The sequence below is a fragment of the Zootoca vivipara genome, chromosome 5, assembly GCF_963506605.1.
Source record: "Zootoca vivipara chromosome 5, rZooViv1.1, whole genome shotgun sequence".
NCBI lineage: Eukaryota > Metazoa > Chordata > Lepidosauria > Squamata > Lacertidae > Zootoca > Zootoca vivipara.
The window spans coordinates 43,167,079-43,181,849 of NC_083280.1; the positions used below are offsets into that span (position 1 = coordinate 43,167,079).

At 43.0% G+C, this 14,771-nt stretch overlaps 1 protein-coding gene across 3 annotated transcripts in view; it reads left to right on the plus strand.

Annotated features, from left to right (window-relative positions):
- The window catches only part of ARMH3 (armadillo like helical domain containing 3), a 124,339-nt gene that overhangs the window by 26,108 nt on the left and 83,460 nt on the right, over nucleotides 1-14,771 (plus strand). For all 3 annotated transcript variants that reach the window (XM_035133314.2, XM_035133312.2, XM_035133313.2), the window contains 7 exons: nucleotides 1,263-1,359; nucleotides 4,678-4,779; nucleotides 7,716-7,774; nucleotides 9,015-9,080; nucleotides 9,782-9,851; nucleotides 11,598-11,658; nucleotides 13,812-13,900. In XM_035133314.2, the coding sequence (XP_034989205.1) occupies nucleotides 1,263-1,359; nucleotides 4,678-4,779; nucleotides 7,716-7,774; nucleotides 9,015-9,080; nucleotides 9,782-9,851; nucleotides 11,598-11,658; nucleotides 13,812-13,900 (544 nt within the window). The remainder of the gene's footprint in view (nucleotides 1-1,262; nucleotides 1,360-4,677; nucleotides 4,780-7,715; nucleotides 7,775-9,014; nucleotides 9,081-9,781; nucleotides 9,852-11,597; nucleotides 11,659-13,811; nucleotides 13,901-14,771) is intronic.

A 14,771-nucleotide genomic window follows, 5' to 3' on the forward strand; every position in this document is an offset into this window, starting at 1 on the left:
CAACCATTGGCGATGTGCTCTCTTACAAAATGGGCTGGTAAGAGCCCATTAATAAACCAGACTTTCTAGATCTCTCCCACGGCAGACCCCTATGTGAACTTCCATGAAACGTTGTGCAGTTAAAAGCAGATTGGTAGTTCTAGAACACATTTCAAATCATTGCTCTGCTTGTTGCCGAGAGAACATTTGGAGATGCATTGATATGAAAGGCGCACTCTGAAACAGACTTCATTACTTCACTGTTGGATATGAAATAGAATAGTATGAAACCTTGCCTGTTCTCATGAATGCCAGTGATACAAATGGAACCCTATGGAGAATAAAGTTAAATCAGAAATTAGATTGGGGGGGAGGGGGCTGCTGGCTGAGATGAAATGCAGAGAAGAACTAGTAGAAGAAGGCAGGGGAAATCTGTAACATTATTATTTATGTAGCCCTGTCCTCTGGAAGCACCTGGGTTAAGCAGCTGGGTGGCAACGTGATGCGTTGACTTGCTCTTTAAGGAGGAATGCATTAAGATAGGAACTATAAGGACAGGAGGAAAATACTGCTTCAGCAGCAACTGTGTATTTTGGAGGCTGTGAGAAAGAGAACATCCCCCAAATTGTGCTGTCAATTCAATTGTTACAAAATAGTGAAAGATTGAATGGGACACTTCCCAAGTTTTTCTATTAGAAACACCTTGAAAAATCTACATTGGCTCCCAGTACGTTTCCGAGCACAGTTCAAAATGTTGGTGCTGACCTTTAAAACCCTAAATGGCCTCGGTCCAGTATACCTGAAGGAGCGTCTCCACCCCCATCATTCTGCCCGGACACTGAGGTCCAGTACCGAGGGCCTTCTGGCGGTTCCCTCATTGCGAGAAGCCAAGTTGCAGGGAACCAGGCAGAGGGCCTTCTCAGTGGTGGCGCCCGCCCTGTGGAACGCCTTCCCATCAGATGTCAAAGAAAAAAACAGCTACCAGATTTTTAGAAGACATCTGAAGGCAACCCTTATTTTATTATTTTATTTCATTTTTCTGTTGTAAGCCGCCCAGAGTGGCTGGGGAAACCCAGCCAGATGGGCGGGGTATAAATAATAAATTATTATTATTGTTATTTATTATAATATAAACACCAACTCACAGATTTCTGTAGGGATTGTAGGTCTCATCAGGTATATCAACAATGCTGAGCTTGGAATGAGGGTGCAGCAAACAAAACTTACGTAGTATGGTATGGACTGCGTGGAACATAACTGATCTACATGTGTTTGGTTCCTAGAGTCATCCTGAAATTGGTTTGGTGACAATGCCAGTAAGCCCAACGACTCCGACAACTCCAGTCACTCCTCTTGGGACCACACCACCTTCTTCTGATGGTGAGCTCTTCTGCATATGCTCCAGTTGCCTGCATCTTGATGTGTTTATACCCTGGGAAATGTAGCAATTGTCCTCACTTTGTCCAGAGAAAACTCAAGCTTTTGTAGTTCAAAGCCAAGGTTTTAAATGCATCTGGAACCCCACCAAGTGTAAGAATGAATCACAGCATGATGGCTTCATGTGGCTGGATCATAAACTGACCCCAAATGAGATTTCCCCTGGATCTGTTTTTATGATGTGGGAAGGCAGATGTCCTTGGTAAACAGGAGGACAATGCACAGTTGCATGAGCAAAGTTGTGGGTAGTTATCCTGGAGAAAATAGCATCAATTGTCTATACTGGACCTCACTGTTTCCCTGTGTGTGTGTGTGTGCTGACTTCTTTATGTGTCGCAAATGGTTTAATGGCAGAACGTGAAGGGCTTGAATAGAGCTCAGTTTGTAAGCATCTCTGGGTGAGAGCAGTGTGTGTTACCCTCTTGTAGCTGCTATTCAGGTCACTCAGATATCCTAGCAGAAGAGCATTCTTCTCTGGGAGGATAAATTCTTCTTGGTTGCCATGGATATCAAAAGCCTCTGTTAAAAAAAAATCATGTCTTCTACCTCTGCATATGTATTCCATATGATGCTGAGGGTTGGGAACTGCTTAGGCTTTCTTTCAAATTGTTCACTGCAAATGTATCCGCCCACACACTTTTTTTTAAAATATACAGCAGGCAAAATTTGTGCTTACCTTCATCTCTCTCTGTCTTTCACAGACGGCTGCAGACAGGCATAGTGAGCGCCGCCTTCCTACTGCTGGGAGGTTGATTAACAATAGTAGAGTAATTTTAATCTTGACCTGCATCACTACCGTTAAAGGTCTTTCTCACTGTTGCTTTTTATTTCTCCTTTGTCCTTTTAGTAATCATGAGCATTACTTTGCTTTGCTCCCAAGATTTCTGGCTCATTCTTTTTTAATTTTTTTTAAAGCATGCCAGGATTACTCCACCTCCTCAGGCCTTGCAATTTAGTAATCATTGACTCATACTTCAAAATGGAAGGTCACTTTTCCTTTTGGTTAGCCTCAAAAGGATTACGTTAAGCCCCCCAGCCCATGTAGTTCTGGGTTCTTTACCAGCAACTGGAGTTTGCAAACAGGCTTACAGTCTGAAACCACTTCCTCTGCATCTTGCTTGTGACATGGACTAAAAACAATTTTCAATTTTTTAAAAAAATAAAAAACCCACGCTTTCTTTCATGAAAGGGTCAAGGCTGCAGGGGTTGAGCTATGATAAATAGTAACTTTCTGCATAGTGATTTAAAAAGAAAAGAAAAGAAAAAAGACCTACCTTTTCCTGCTTTTGCGTGAACTGTGTCTTAGGTGATTGTCACCATGGTTATCCTAAGTGCTGGTTTTGCTGGCTGCTGTTAAATATTCATTCATGGTGTGCATCATAGCAGCTCCAGAAGGATCCATTATAGTTGTTGAATACATATTAGTTAAATCACTGAGTGGATTAGTACTACTATGGGAAGGTTGTATACTTCTGATGGCAGATGGAACAGCTGAGCTGAGGGCCCTGTTAGCAGTGAGCTGAGAACAGCTTTCTTGCCTGTTAAATGTGGAGGAATGACCTACTGGACAAGTTACATAACTGGGCTGACCTCTCCGAAACTGTCATATTCTCATGATTTCTCTTTGGGTGTCCCAGAAGTGAAGGTGGCAAGACATGTGTTGGGCTGGCAATGCATATTGCTTGGCCATTATGTCACAAGGCATTGGTGGGGAATTTGTGGATGTCCAAATGTTGTTGGACTCCCATCATTTTTTTTACTGTGCTGGCTGGGACTGATGGGAGTGCAATATCTGCTGGGCCACAGTTCCTCCATCCCTGTTTTAAGGGCTTATGTGTTCTTGTTTTCGTTTAAATCCAGCAGTGTCCTCTGCTAGAAATGCCTCCACTCCAGAAAAGACACATAAGACTTTGCTATACTGGTGATCATTAAATGGAAGGGAAAGGCTGATGGACATCCAAGCCTTGCAATTCTGTTAATGACCAAAGAAATGCACATCCTTCCTGGAAGTTAGGGCCGTGCCTGGAGAATAGGATATTAAGCAGGATGGCAAAAGCACTACAAAAATGTGTTTTTATTGGAGTATTTCCTGTGGTGTTGGTTGTGGATGGTCTTACCACACTGCGGAAGCGGGGAGTTGAACCAATGAACGTTATTTTTTATTGACGTCATCGGGACTGGTATTGGCACTGCCTGGGACTATAGAAAGTTATGAACAGAAATACCTGTAAGACTGGATGTTTGCATAACAGAGGCATCTTCTTTACCTCCACTAGGGCCGTCTTAAGGGTATGCAGCGCCATGGTGCTAAAATCCTTCCGGCGCCCCCCCCCCCCCGGTTTCCCTCCGACCTGAACTCACCTCTGGGAAAGATCACCTGCTGTACCCTGGCCACAATGAGGAAGGGTGGGCGGCGGGCAATTTTTTTTAAAAAATAAACTTTTTTAAAAAATAAATGAAAGTAAAAAAGTAATAATAATAGTGATAAAAAAGGTGGCGATAGCAGTGGCAGCGGGAGGGGCGGCAAGACTGAGGCTCCTCGCCTCAAAGGGTCCCTCTCCCCTTCTCCCTGTCCAGGGTGGGGACAGCAGCGGCAGCAGCCACGAGGCCGGGGCTCTCCCTCTTCCCCTCCGGCCTGGTGCGATTGCTGGGGGTGGGCAGCGGCTCCCCGGCTGGTCCACCGGGTTCTTCCCGGCACCCGCGCAGCGGCGGTTCGGCGGGTCTTGGCGGCTTGGGAGCCGCTCAGGCAGCGTGAGCACGCCGGCCGGGGCTCTCCCTCTTCCCCTCCAGAGCACCAGTGCTGCACGGGCTGGGCTGCCCCAGGCCTTGGAGCTCCACCCGGTCAATGGCTGGGCGCTCTCGGCTCTGGCCTGGCGTGATCGCTGGGGGGGGGATCAGCGGCTCCCCGGCTGGTCCACCGGGTTCCCCTGGCACCAGCGCAGCGGCGGCAGTCTTGGTGGCTGCTGGGCGCCAACAAATTTAATAGCATCGCACGAGGAGCTGTCTGGTGGCGCAGCAGCGCCCCTGGTGGCCAGGCGCCCTGGTGGGAGGCGGGCCCCACATGCAATCACTTCCCTCCGGAAGGGAGGAAAGTCCTTCTCATCAGCTCAGCTGTCTGGCGGTGCGGCGGCGCCCCTGGTGGCCAGGCGCCCTGGCACATTGCGCCACCCAGCCCAGGCCTAGAGATGGCCCTGACCTCCACTGGGAGAGCTTTCAAAACTTTGTGCTGGTGATTAGCAAATCTTATCTGACCTTTCCTAGTTATAAGCACCGTGGAGCTGCCTCTGGATGCCGATGTGCAGACCAGCAACCTGCTGATAACTTTCTTAAAGTACAGCTCCATTGTAATGCAGGACACCAAAGGTAAGCATTTGTGTTGACACAGTTTTACATTTCAGAAATTTGCTGGAGGGTGGGGGGAAAGGGGATGTTGCTAGTTGTTCTGTATACAAAAATCTACCTGGACTCCCCATGGAGATGTAAGTGGTTCATGCTGAGAGAATGAGCTGGTTTCTCATTGCCAGATGGCAATTACTGGATACTAGGGAGCCCTGGTGCTGAAGGGAGGGAAACCAAATATAGAATAAGAAAAATTGTAGTTCATAACCGCCAGAGGAGTCTCAGCATGCCCTCCCTATGAGGCAAAGCGCATCCAATTTTCAGCTATATTGAGGGAGGCGGCAGAGGCTTCAATGCATAGAGTATGGCATTTCTAAGAGTGCCCAAGAGGAGCAGTGCAAAACAGAGCTCAGGATGAACCTCTATGTATCATATTTCCTGACTGGCAAAGTTGGCTAGATGTGGGCTGGTGAAGGAAGGCTCTGCTGAGTGGGCAAGAAGCTTTGACTTCCTTCATAAAGTGGGTGATAATTGGGTCGTGCATGGGTTTAGGTAGTCTGCCTACATCATGGTTTCATAAATCACAGTGCCTTGTACATTGGCATGCTTTCTTTCCTCTGTATTTTAACCTTTTGCAGACCATTTGTATCACAAGATAGGAATTTCTGGCATTAGCCTACTACATTTTGCTTAGCACCCCATTTTTGGCAACATGCAAAAATAAACTCTTGAAGAGTTTAAGAAAGAACTGTAGCTATTCCCCACCTCCCACCCTTGACTAGAGTCATTTGGTCCCATTTAAATTTCCATTACAGTTTATGTAGCTAAGTGCGAAGACATTAAGCAGCACAATGCAACTTTTTATTATAATTCCTTTGTAACATCCTGCTACAGCAATTTTAGCTGGGCATGGGTTCTTTTAAATTCAACAAATTGTGTCTTCTGAGAAGACAATTACATTGACTCCCCACCTTAAAAAGTATTTGAGATTACTTTTAAATTCTTTCTCTGTTCAGGTTTTTTAAGCAGAGCGTAACTAGTGTTCTAGGTTAATCTTTCTAACGTGTAGATGGCTGAAGAGTTGAACGCTGTCCCTTAAGGATATTAATTGTTAGCTCACCTCTCCCAATGCTCAGTGTAGTTAACATTTTATGAATTAATCTCCCTAGTTGTTACTCTCATTTGGTGTTATCTGTTAATGTTTCCTGGTTCTGACTTTTCCTTGGGTTGAGATAGAGGAGAAGAAAGCTCCAGTCAGGTAGCTGCTGCCTACATAGAAATGGCATGGTAGCAAAACCTCCCTCTCCCTGTCTCCTCATCTGTTACATAGGACCAAAGTCGGTATCCATATCGGGTTAGCTGTGTCATTTTTATAATGTACTTATAGCTTATAAAGAGGAGTAAGATGTGCTTATACTAAAGCACTGCTCTGTGTAGCTGCAGATCCATAGCCAGTGATGTACTGTTGAACATATTGCATCAATTGCAATATGAGTAATCTAAAGAGCAAATGCTCAGTATAGAAGAGTAATGCCTGGCATGTAATCCCAAAGGACACACAACTGTGGCCTCAATGTCTTGCAGTGAAAAAATAACAAGGCTCCAGAGTACTGGAGCTCTCTTTTTAAATTGGTAACACACCTGGCCTCAAGAAATGACAATGTTTAAATGTCCTTGTGTGCCACTGTCCTTTGCATGTACCCACAGAACTGGTTTGGATGTCATGAAAAGCCATGCTTTATTGTGATGGGAACGAGTTGCAGCAAGTCTTGGGCTTGCATGTGCTCTCTTCCCCTTCTCTTGTGCCATGGCTGCACAAGAGAAGAGGAGATTAGAAGCTTTTCCTTCCATTTCGATTAATCACAGCTTGTTTCACCTGAACGTGAAAACTGGTTCACCTTCAATAAATATATATTCAAAACAAGCCAGATTCATAACCATGTGTTATAAGCTACCTTGTTTGAACAATTCTTATTTGAGATTAATCACAGTTTTAGATTTGGACATAATGCAGATTGCAGTTAATCAACAACTTCCAATTTCCTCATTATGGTTGCATCAGAGGAAGACGTAAGATGTGATCTGATAGCTTCCTTTGGCTTGTTCCTCTCATGATAAACGATGGCTTATTGTGATGTCCAAAGCTGCCCACAGTTTTGAGGCTTTCACATTTATCTTTTTAAAAATGACTCTTTGTCCTTAGTGAGCAGAGTTAACCATTGGATCCATGTCAAGGCTGCCCACCATCCTTCAAGGCTCTTTATTGTTAGCCAGAAAATCCATCTCATTGTACAAGGCTTTACAAGGCCAAAAGAGGATGATAAGAGCTCTGCTAGATCAGAATGAAGGCCCATCTTGTCTACCAAGTGGCCAACCAGATGCCAATGGGAAGCCAGCAAATAGAACTTGAGTGCAACAGCACTTTCCCTGCCTATGATTCCCAGGATTTTGTATACAGAGGCATATTACCTGTGACCGTGAAAGTCGACTATAGCTATAATATCTAGTAGACTTTAGTAGCCCTAAATTGCAGTGCTATTTTGCTAGAAAAAGGGTTCCAGAACTAGGCATGAGGATAGGGAAGAGAAGAATGATGGGATCTGTAGTCCAACAACATCTGGAGTGCCACAGGTTACCCCACCTTAACGATAGGTTCTGGGACAAGAAATATTTCTGTAAGTCTAGTGCCTGTGTTACATAGACACAATGGGAAAGATTAACATCAAAGATGTAAAAAGAGACAATGAAACCAACTTCAGGATTAATAGCACAAGCTTTATTACAGATATTTGGAGGTCTAACAGTTTCTTGTCTAGGGTAATAACTTTGAGCGTAGAGCTGAAATGCTACTGATGCCTCACCTCTTGCTCTGCCTTTTCTGCTTCTTGATTCACATACTGACCCTTTGGCACATCAAGGTATAAGTGGCTCATGTGGGACCTGCTGATTTTCATTTGCAGATGAACACCGGCTCCACAGTGGCAAGCTCTGTCTGATTATCTTGACCTGCATAGCAGAGGTAAGCCTCACTGCTGGTGTCCTGTATCTCATTTACATATGCATTAGCCTCTAGCCTGTGACCTGGCACTAAGCCTGCATTCCTAGCCCTCCTTTCTTTAGCAAGTCGAATGATAACTAATGAGGTAAATATAGTTAACCACGTGCTGGTCAGCTTCCCAAACAAATCATTCCCTTTTGTCCATTCCTTATATTCTGATACTGTACTGAATGTTTGGAGCAGTAAACATGAGAGATCACTTAGGCCCAGATGTTACACACACACGTGTGTGTGTATATATACACACTTATGTATGTATGTGTATATACTTCTGCAGAAGACACTTGACACAGGTCGACTAGGAAGTGATATATGATTACACATTGGATTACACATTGGTGCTTTCCAGTCTCCTAGAGGAGTTCCATTTTTCTATTGGAAAAAGTATCTTTGTTCAAGTGCCAGCTAATAGTTGGGGTTCTGTTTTGTTTAGCATTAGACTCTTCTGCCCTACAGCAGCTCATTCTGCATCAATGCTACCCAGAATCTTGGATTTTAAAGTGGTATTTCAAGAGGCCATGAATTCCTATTATTTCCATTTCATTATTATTTTAAAGTGGTATTTCAAGAGGCCATGAATTCCTATTATTTCCATTTCTTTCTCTCTTTTTTTTAAGAAAAAAACCCTCAGCTATTAGCTGCTGTGATTATCACCTAAGCTTACAGGTACTTGAGAGGAACGTAGGTAGCAGAAGACAGAGTTGTTGCCTGCTTTCAACCAGAGCATGTTTGACTGTGGAATTCAAGGAGAGCAAATTTGTTGCCATACATGTTACATAGAACATGATTTGATTTAGAATTGAAGCTAAAATGAAAGCTGACTGAGGCTGCTGAGCCATCTTCCAGCAGCTCAAGCTGTAATAACTCCAGTGACAATGAGTCCATTGGAATGTCGCCATAAAGCTTTCTATATGCATTATTGTAAAGAAGCTTCTGTGTGAATTCTGCAGAGTGCATTACAATTTTCCTGACACTCTCCTGCTAAGATGAACATCAGAAGGAAGCAACAAAATGCATTGTTTTTTGTGGGGGTTTTGAGCTGGGCTGCTAGTCATCCATATGGAGAATCTGCATAATTTAAAAGCACACTTAAAAACATAATAAAAAGACTGATAATTACCAGTAGTTACCTGTATAATATTTTCTTACCAGTTTTGCAAGCGTTACCTTTCATGACTGTAGTGTTTTTCTTCCTTAATAGGACCAGTATGCTAATGCTTTTCTGCATGATGATAACATGAATTTTCGAGTAAACCTCCACCGAATGGTGAGTCTTTCTCATTAAGTGCCTTGGTTTACCAAGCTGGGGTGGACTCTTAAATTGGGTATCATTCATGCATGGTGGTGCTTCCAAATATTTGAAAACCTACTTAATGTGGATTAAATACGCTTTAATAATATGTTTAAATAACTGAGGTAACTGAACAGAATTTTGAAATATAGTCCTAATGTGTTAGAATACCATAAATTAATCCTGAAAAGACCTATGTTAACATAAGCTTTCAAAAATGCACATCTCGCATGGGGTCACTTATGATTTCTATTTAGCTCATGCATAAAAATGTCTTTTCTGTCATGGCTCCTTAACTTCAGACACCAATGGTCATATCTATTATCTGACTGTGAAAATCTTCTCTTCCTGGCTTGTAGATACAACATTATAGCCAATGATTGTATGAAAATCTGCTACCTAGCTCAGTATTTTTTTTCTCTAGCAGTGATGTGTATGGACATTGTGTTGAAGGACACAATAGGAGCTACAGCCATCCAAAACCCAGCCTACAGATACCCTGGTCTTTGCTTACAGCCAAATCAGTAAAGTGACCAATGAGACTGTGTGGAATGGGAGAGGGGGAAAGCCATCCCTTTGGGCAGCAGTTTTATTTGCATGGAAAGCATTTGAGATAATGTACCTTGGGTGTCACTGCTCCATGCCACATGACTATTTCATCTCCATGTGTTTTGAAGCCTATGAGACACCGAAAGAAAGCTGCTGACAAGAACCTTCCCTGTCGGCCTCTGGTTTGTGCAGTGCTGGGTAAGTGTACTTACTAGATTAAGGTAAAGGTAAAGGGACCCCTGACCATTAGGTCCAGTCGTGACCGACTCTGGGGTTGCGCGCTCATCTCACGTTATTGGCCGAGGGAGCCAGCGTACAGCTTCCAGGTCATGTGGCCAGCATGACAGAGCCGCTTCTGGCGAACCAGAGCAGCACACGGAAACGCCACTTACCTTCCCGCTGTAGCGGTCCCTATTTATCTACTTGCACTTTGACGTGCTTTCGAACTGCTAGGTTGGCAGGAGCTGGGACCGAGCAACGGGAGCTCACCCCGTCACAGGGATTCAAACCACCGACCTTCTGATCAGCAAGCCCTAGGCTCTGTGGTTTAACCCACAGCGCCACCTGCATCCGTCAGCAGCTATTCCAAAGATGTGTGTTGGGGGGGGATATGGATATTTATTTATTTGCAGTAATTTGTATATCACCCTTCATTTATAGATCTCAGGGCAGTTCACAACATGAAAATACAAGATAAAAACATAAAATACATAAGAACAAAACAAGAACAAAAAACCCCAGACAAACCAATAACCCCCTACTCCCTCCCACAAATACAAGTAAAAGGGTATAGGATGTTCCTCAACCAAAGGCCTGATTGAAGAGAAATGTTTTTGCCTGGTGCCTAAGGGTATATAATGAAGGTGCCAGCCGAACCTCCCTCAGGAGAGCATTCCTCAATATTTTGCCAGCTAGGCATTGATTCTGAAATGCATTTCATTTACCAATATGTCATCTTCTTGCCTCATCTCTGCCTGCCCCTTTACTTACTTTGGGCAAGGAGAAAAGCTAGTCTTTATAAATAAATCTTAACTGAAATTGGCTACAGAGTAATGGAACACATTTGTTCCAAAGAGTTTCAGAAGCTAATGGAATACTGTTTTGCCAACTTTCCTTAGCTGGATAATGCACTAAAATCTAACATATTAGTGCTGCACATAAAGAAAATTAACTGCTGATGACTTTAAATAAGAGGCTGGATGAGCTGGTGTGGATAATTGAATATAAGAATTTTTTAGGTTCCGCTCTACTCTACAGTTCTTTGAAAATTGGTAGGAAGGACAGGCAAATATTGGCAAAAGTGTCTGGGTCATCTTGTCCACTCGAATACATTGACTCAAGGCCAGAAATAGAAATTGAATATTTCTGAAACTGTGTGATGTCATTAGACTTTATTGACTCAGTGACACAGGAACAATTTAAGCTATTATTGAGACCCTGTCAAGATTGATTGTGCTTTGGAATATGCTCCATAGACGTAAAGCACCATTTTGTATCTCATTATCTAGTCTAAAATAAATATGGCTCCCTGTCAAAGCAAATTTCTGAAACTTGTTTTTTGCAGGAATTTTCTACCAGTGGTGAGATTTGAAATAAGTAGAATTCTGGCCCTGAAAAGTAGCTTTTGATATGGATGACAAGGGGAAAGTTGGACAACTGTTTGAAGGATTTGATGCTTGGAAGTTGAAAGGCATACACAAACATGCCTTTTAGGGCATTCATTTCCCACTAGTACCATCTCAGGTTTTTGGAAAAGAGAATAACCACAGCCAGAACTCTCCATACAGTCCCTTCCCACTGCTCATAATCATAGTGTGTTATGTCTGCATTGATGTTAACACTAGGCAGTGCAAATTCATGATCTGGAAACGAAAACTTAAATTGGTTATAAGTCCAAGGTTTTCGTCATAGTTTTGTCATGATATCTGTATCCTTTCCTTCTAGATCTGATGGTAGAATTTATCATCACACACATGATGAAAGAGTTTCCCATGGATCTTTATGTGTAAGTAATAGTTGACTAAAGCATATTGAGGCATTTATTATCAGGCATTAACAGGCATAGCTTTTTATTTTTATTTTAAAAACAGAATGATATTTTTTTTCCTGAGGTAAAAGGTAAAGGGACCCCTAGCCATTAGGTCCAGTCGTGACTGACTCTGGGGTTGCGGCGCTCATCTCGCGTTATTGGCCGAGGGAGCCGGCATACAGCTTCCAGGTCATGTGGCCAGCATGACAAAGCCGCTTCTGGCGAACCAGAGCAGCACACGGAAACGCCGTTTACCTTCCTGCTGTAGCGGTACCTATTTATCTACTTGCACTTTGACGTGCTTTCGAACTGCTAGGTTGGCAGGAGCTGGGACCGAGCAACGGGAGCTCACCCCTTTGCAGGGATTCGAACCGCCTTCTGATCGGCAAGCCCTAGGCTCTGTGGTTTAACCCACAGCGCCACCCGCATCCCAGTTTCCTGAGGTAGGGAGAAGTAATTTCAGGAAACTCCCTAAGAGTCATGCTTTTGTTCAATGTACCAAGAAATTTAAATTGAAACGAATTCTCATTCGGAGAGTTTTCCTAAATTACTTAATCAACAGAACAAGAGCAAAAATATTGAGCTGGAAAGTATTTCGAAACTCCAGGCAAGTGTGTGAAGCATTGTCCAGGAGAGATGGTGAAACACAGTGCTAATGGCTTATAAAAGGCCAAAATGGAAAGGGAGGGGCTTTGATGCCTGTGCATGCAAGAAGCCACTTCATTTTACTTGGCTTTTCATATGTAGCTCTTGAGAAGTTCTTTCAAAATTCTTTTGAAGCTTATCTTTGATGTAAGGACTATTTGAATGTCAACAGCATCTAACCTTTGTGTTCTGTGAGAGATTGGGAGATTAGTCAAATTATTTATAATGCTTCATTTCCCACAAATACATTTGTGGTCGAAACAGTTTACCAAAAAAAGTGTTACTGTTACTTTGCAATAGGTGAAGAACTCAGAAGTGATTATCTTTCAGCCTCCTGGCAAATGTGCTGTGTGGTGCTGCTGGGTATTATCTGCAGGTTATCATCCTATCATCTCTATGAATCCATTGCAGGCGGTCCCTCGGAGATTTGGTACAAGGTCTCATGCCAGCTTTATTTCTCAGTAGCGTTTGAATCAGGATCTCTGGATCAATGCCTGGACTCGGTGGTAGTCTGGATAAGAAGAAACTGACTTGGTATCCTGGCAAGACAGGCATTGTGATTGGTTGGTTTTTGAGTCCAGATAATTGTCGGCCATGTGCTGCCTATATGTGGATGTAGCTCTTTGTGGAACGGCCCTTGAGGTTAAACTGGAAGCTGCAGCTGGTGCAGAAAATGACAACTCACTTTGGCTGAATATCACCATCATATTAATGGGCTGTTGAAATAATTCAATTGACAGCCCAGTACCTAATTGGCAAAGTTCAGAGTGCTGGCATGGGTGGGAAAAGGCCATATACAGCTGGGGGTGAGGATACTGAAAACATATTCACATCCTTATATACCAAGCACTCTGAGCCAGTGAGGTGTGGTGGTTGAGTGCCGGACTAAGACCTGTTGCAGGGATATAATGGAGTGGGGTGGAACAGGTGCGCTACCTTGAGCTCACTGGAGGACAGGTGGGATAAAAACACAATAATGAAATAATAATAAATGTAACTGATCCCTACATTCTGCAGGAGGGGGAATCCTGAAGATAGCATCCTATAAGGAGGACTGTAGTGTAGTGGCAGCTATCCACTGGAACTCAGACAGGCACCATCTTCATTGTCTTTTTGGTGTCTGTTAAAGACTTCCCAATAGGAGATTTTTATTCGACGCAATATCTGTATTGGATTCCAAATGGTTTTAACTGTGTTTATATATGTACTGATTTGTAATTGTTTTATGTGTGCAATTGGTAGCTATTTTTATATATGCAGTTATTTTTTTATATATGTTGTTTTCGTATTGTGAAATTTTGTATTGTGAAATTGTGTTTGTTTGGTGAGATCACTTTGATATGCCTTTGAGGAAGCAATTCTGAAATTAAATAACAATATCACTTTTATGCAGCTGGCTCTTAAAAATTCACCAGTGTTCATACACTGTATATCACAATTACATGCTGCTTATTTCATCAGGCTTTCTTCTCTGTTTTCTCCAGACGCTGCATTCAAATAGTGCACAAGCTGCTTTGCTACCAGAAGAAATGCAGAGTGAGGCTTCATTACACTTGGAGGGAACTCTGGTCAGGTAATTTATTTTTTTTACTTACTTGCCTCTCTTCCAGTACCAGTTTATCCTTCCTGTCCCTTAGCAAGCTTGGTGTTTTGTTGTTCTAGAATCAGAATTACTACAATAATTGAAGCATGTTACCCATTAATACCATTGTCCTGTACCTTTCGAAGCATGATTGCACCAGGAAGTATAATTGCGGGGAAGCAAGGATCAGGAGAAGTAGCTGCTTAAGTCAAGCTGTATGAGTGGTTTTCTTTAGGTCGAGCTTCCTCCATATCAGGCGAGAAGTTTCTATATAGGATCTGTTCTAATCACTGTTAAATTTTAGAGCAGAAATAGGTGTGACCCTAACACCTGGGTGCAAGGTGCTATTTTCCAAGTTCGGTTCTCCCTTTTGTCCCTGTAAGTTTCAGACAGATTTACTTTGAAGTCTGATGTCGTATTATGCAATCCCCACTCCTCATGATTGGCTGCTGCTGGGGGTAGAGAAAAGCAGGTAATATTCAGGTTTGCCTGAATATTAAAGATTAAAGAATATTAAAGAGGGGCAGTGGGGTGAGAACTTTGTGTCAGGCTACTGTGTCCATACTAGCCCTAATACATGCATTGTAGCTCTGCCCTGGGAGATATAAACTGAATTGGGGCATAGCAGTACCTAGTAGACAGGCAGTGGACTGACTTTTGCCTCTGGAGGATGAAAAGTGTTGAGCTGATGGGTTTGTCTAGCTTCTAATTCTGCCTTGCTGTTCTGTGCCTGGAAGTGGGACCAGCAAGTAATTTTTGAGTACTGTACAGCTAACTGTGCCCTCACCATAAAAGTTTCCATGCTTTAATAAAGAAGGTGTTACAGAAATGGTCCAGTCCTATTATATGTCCTGGGAGCAAT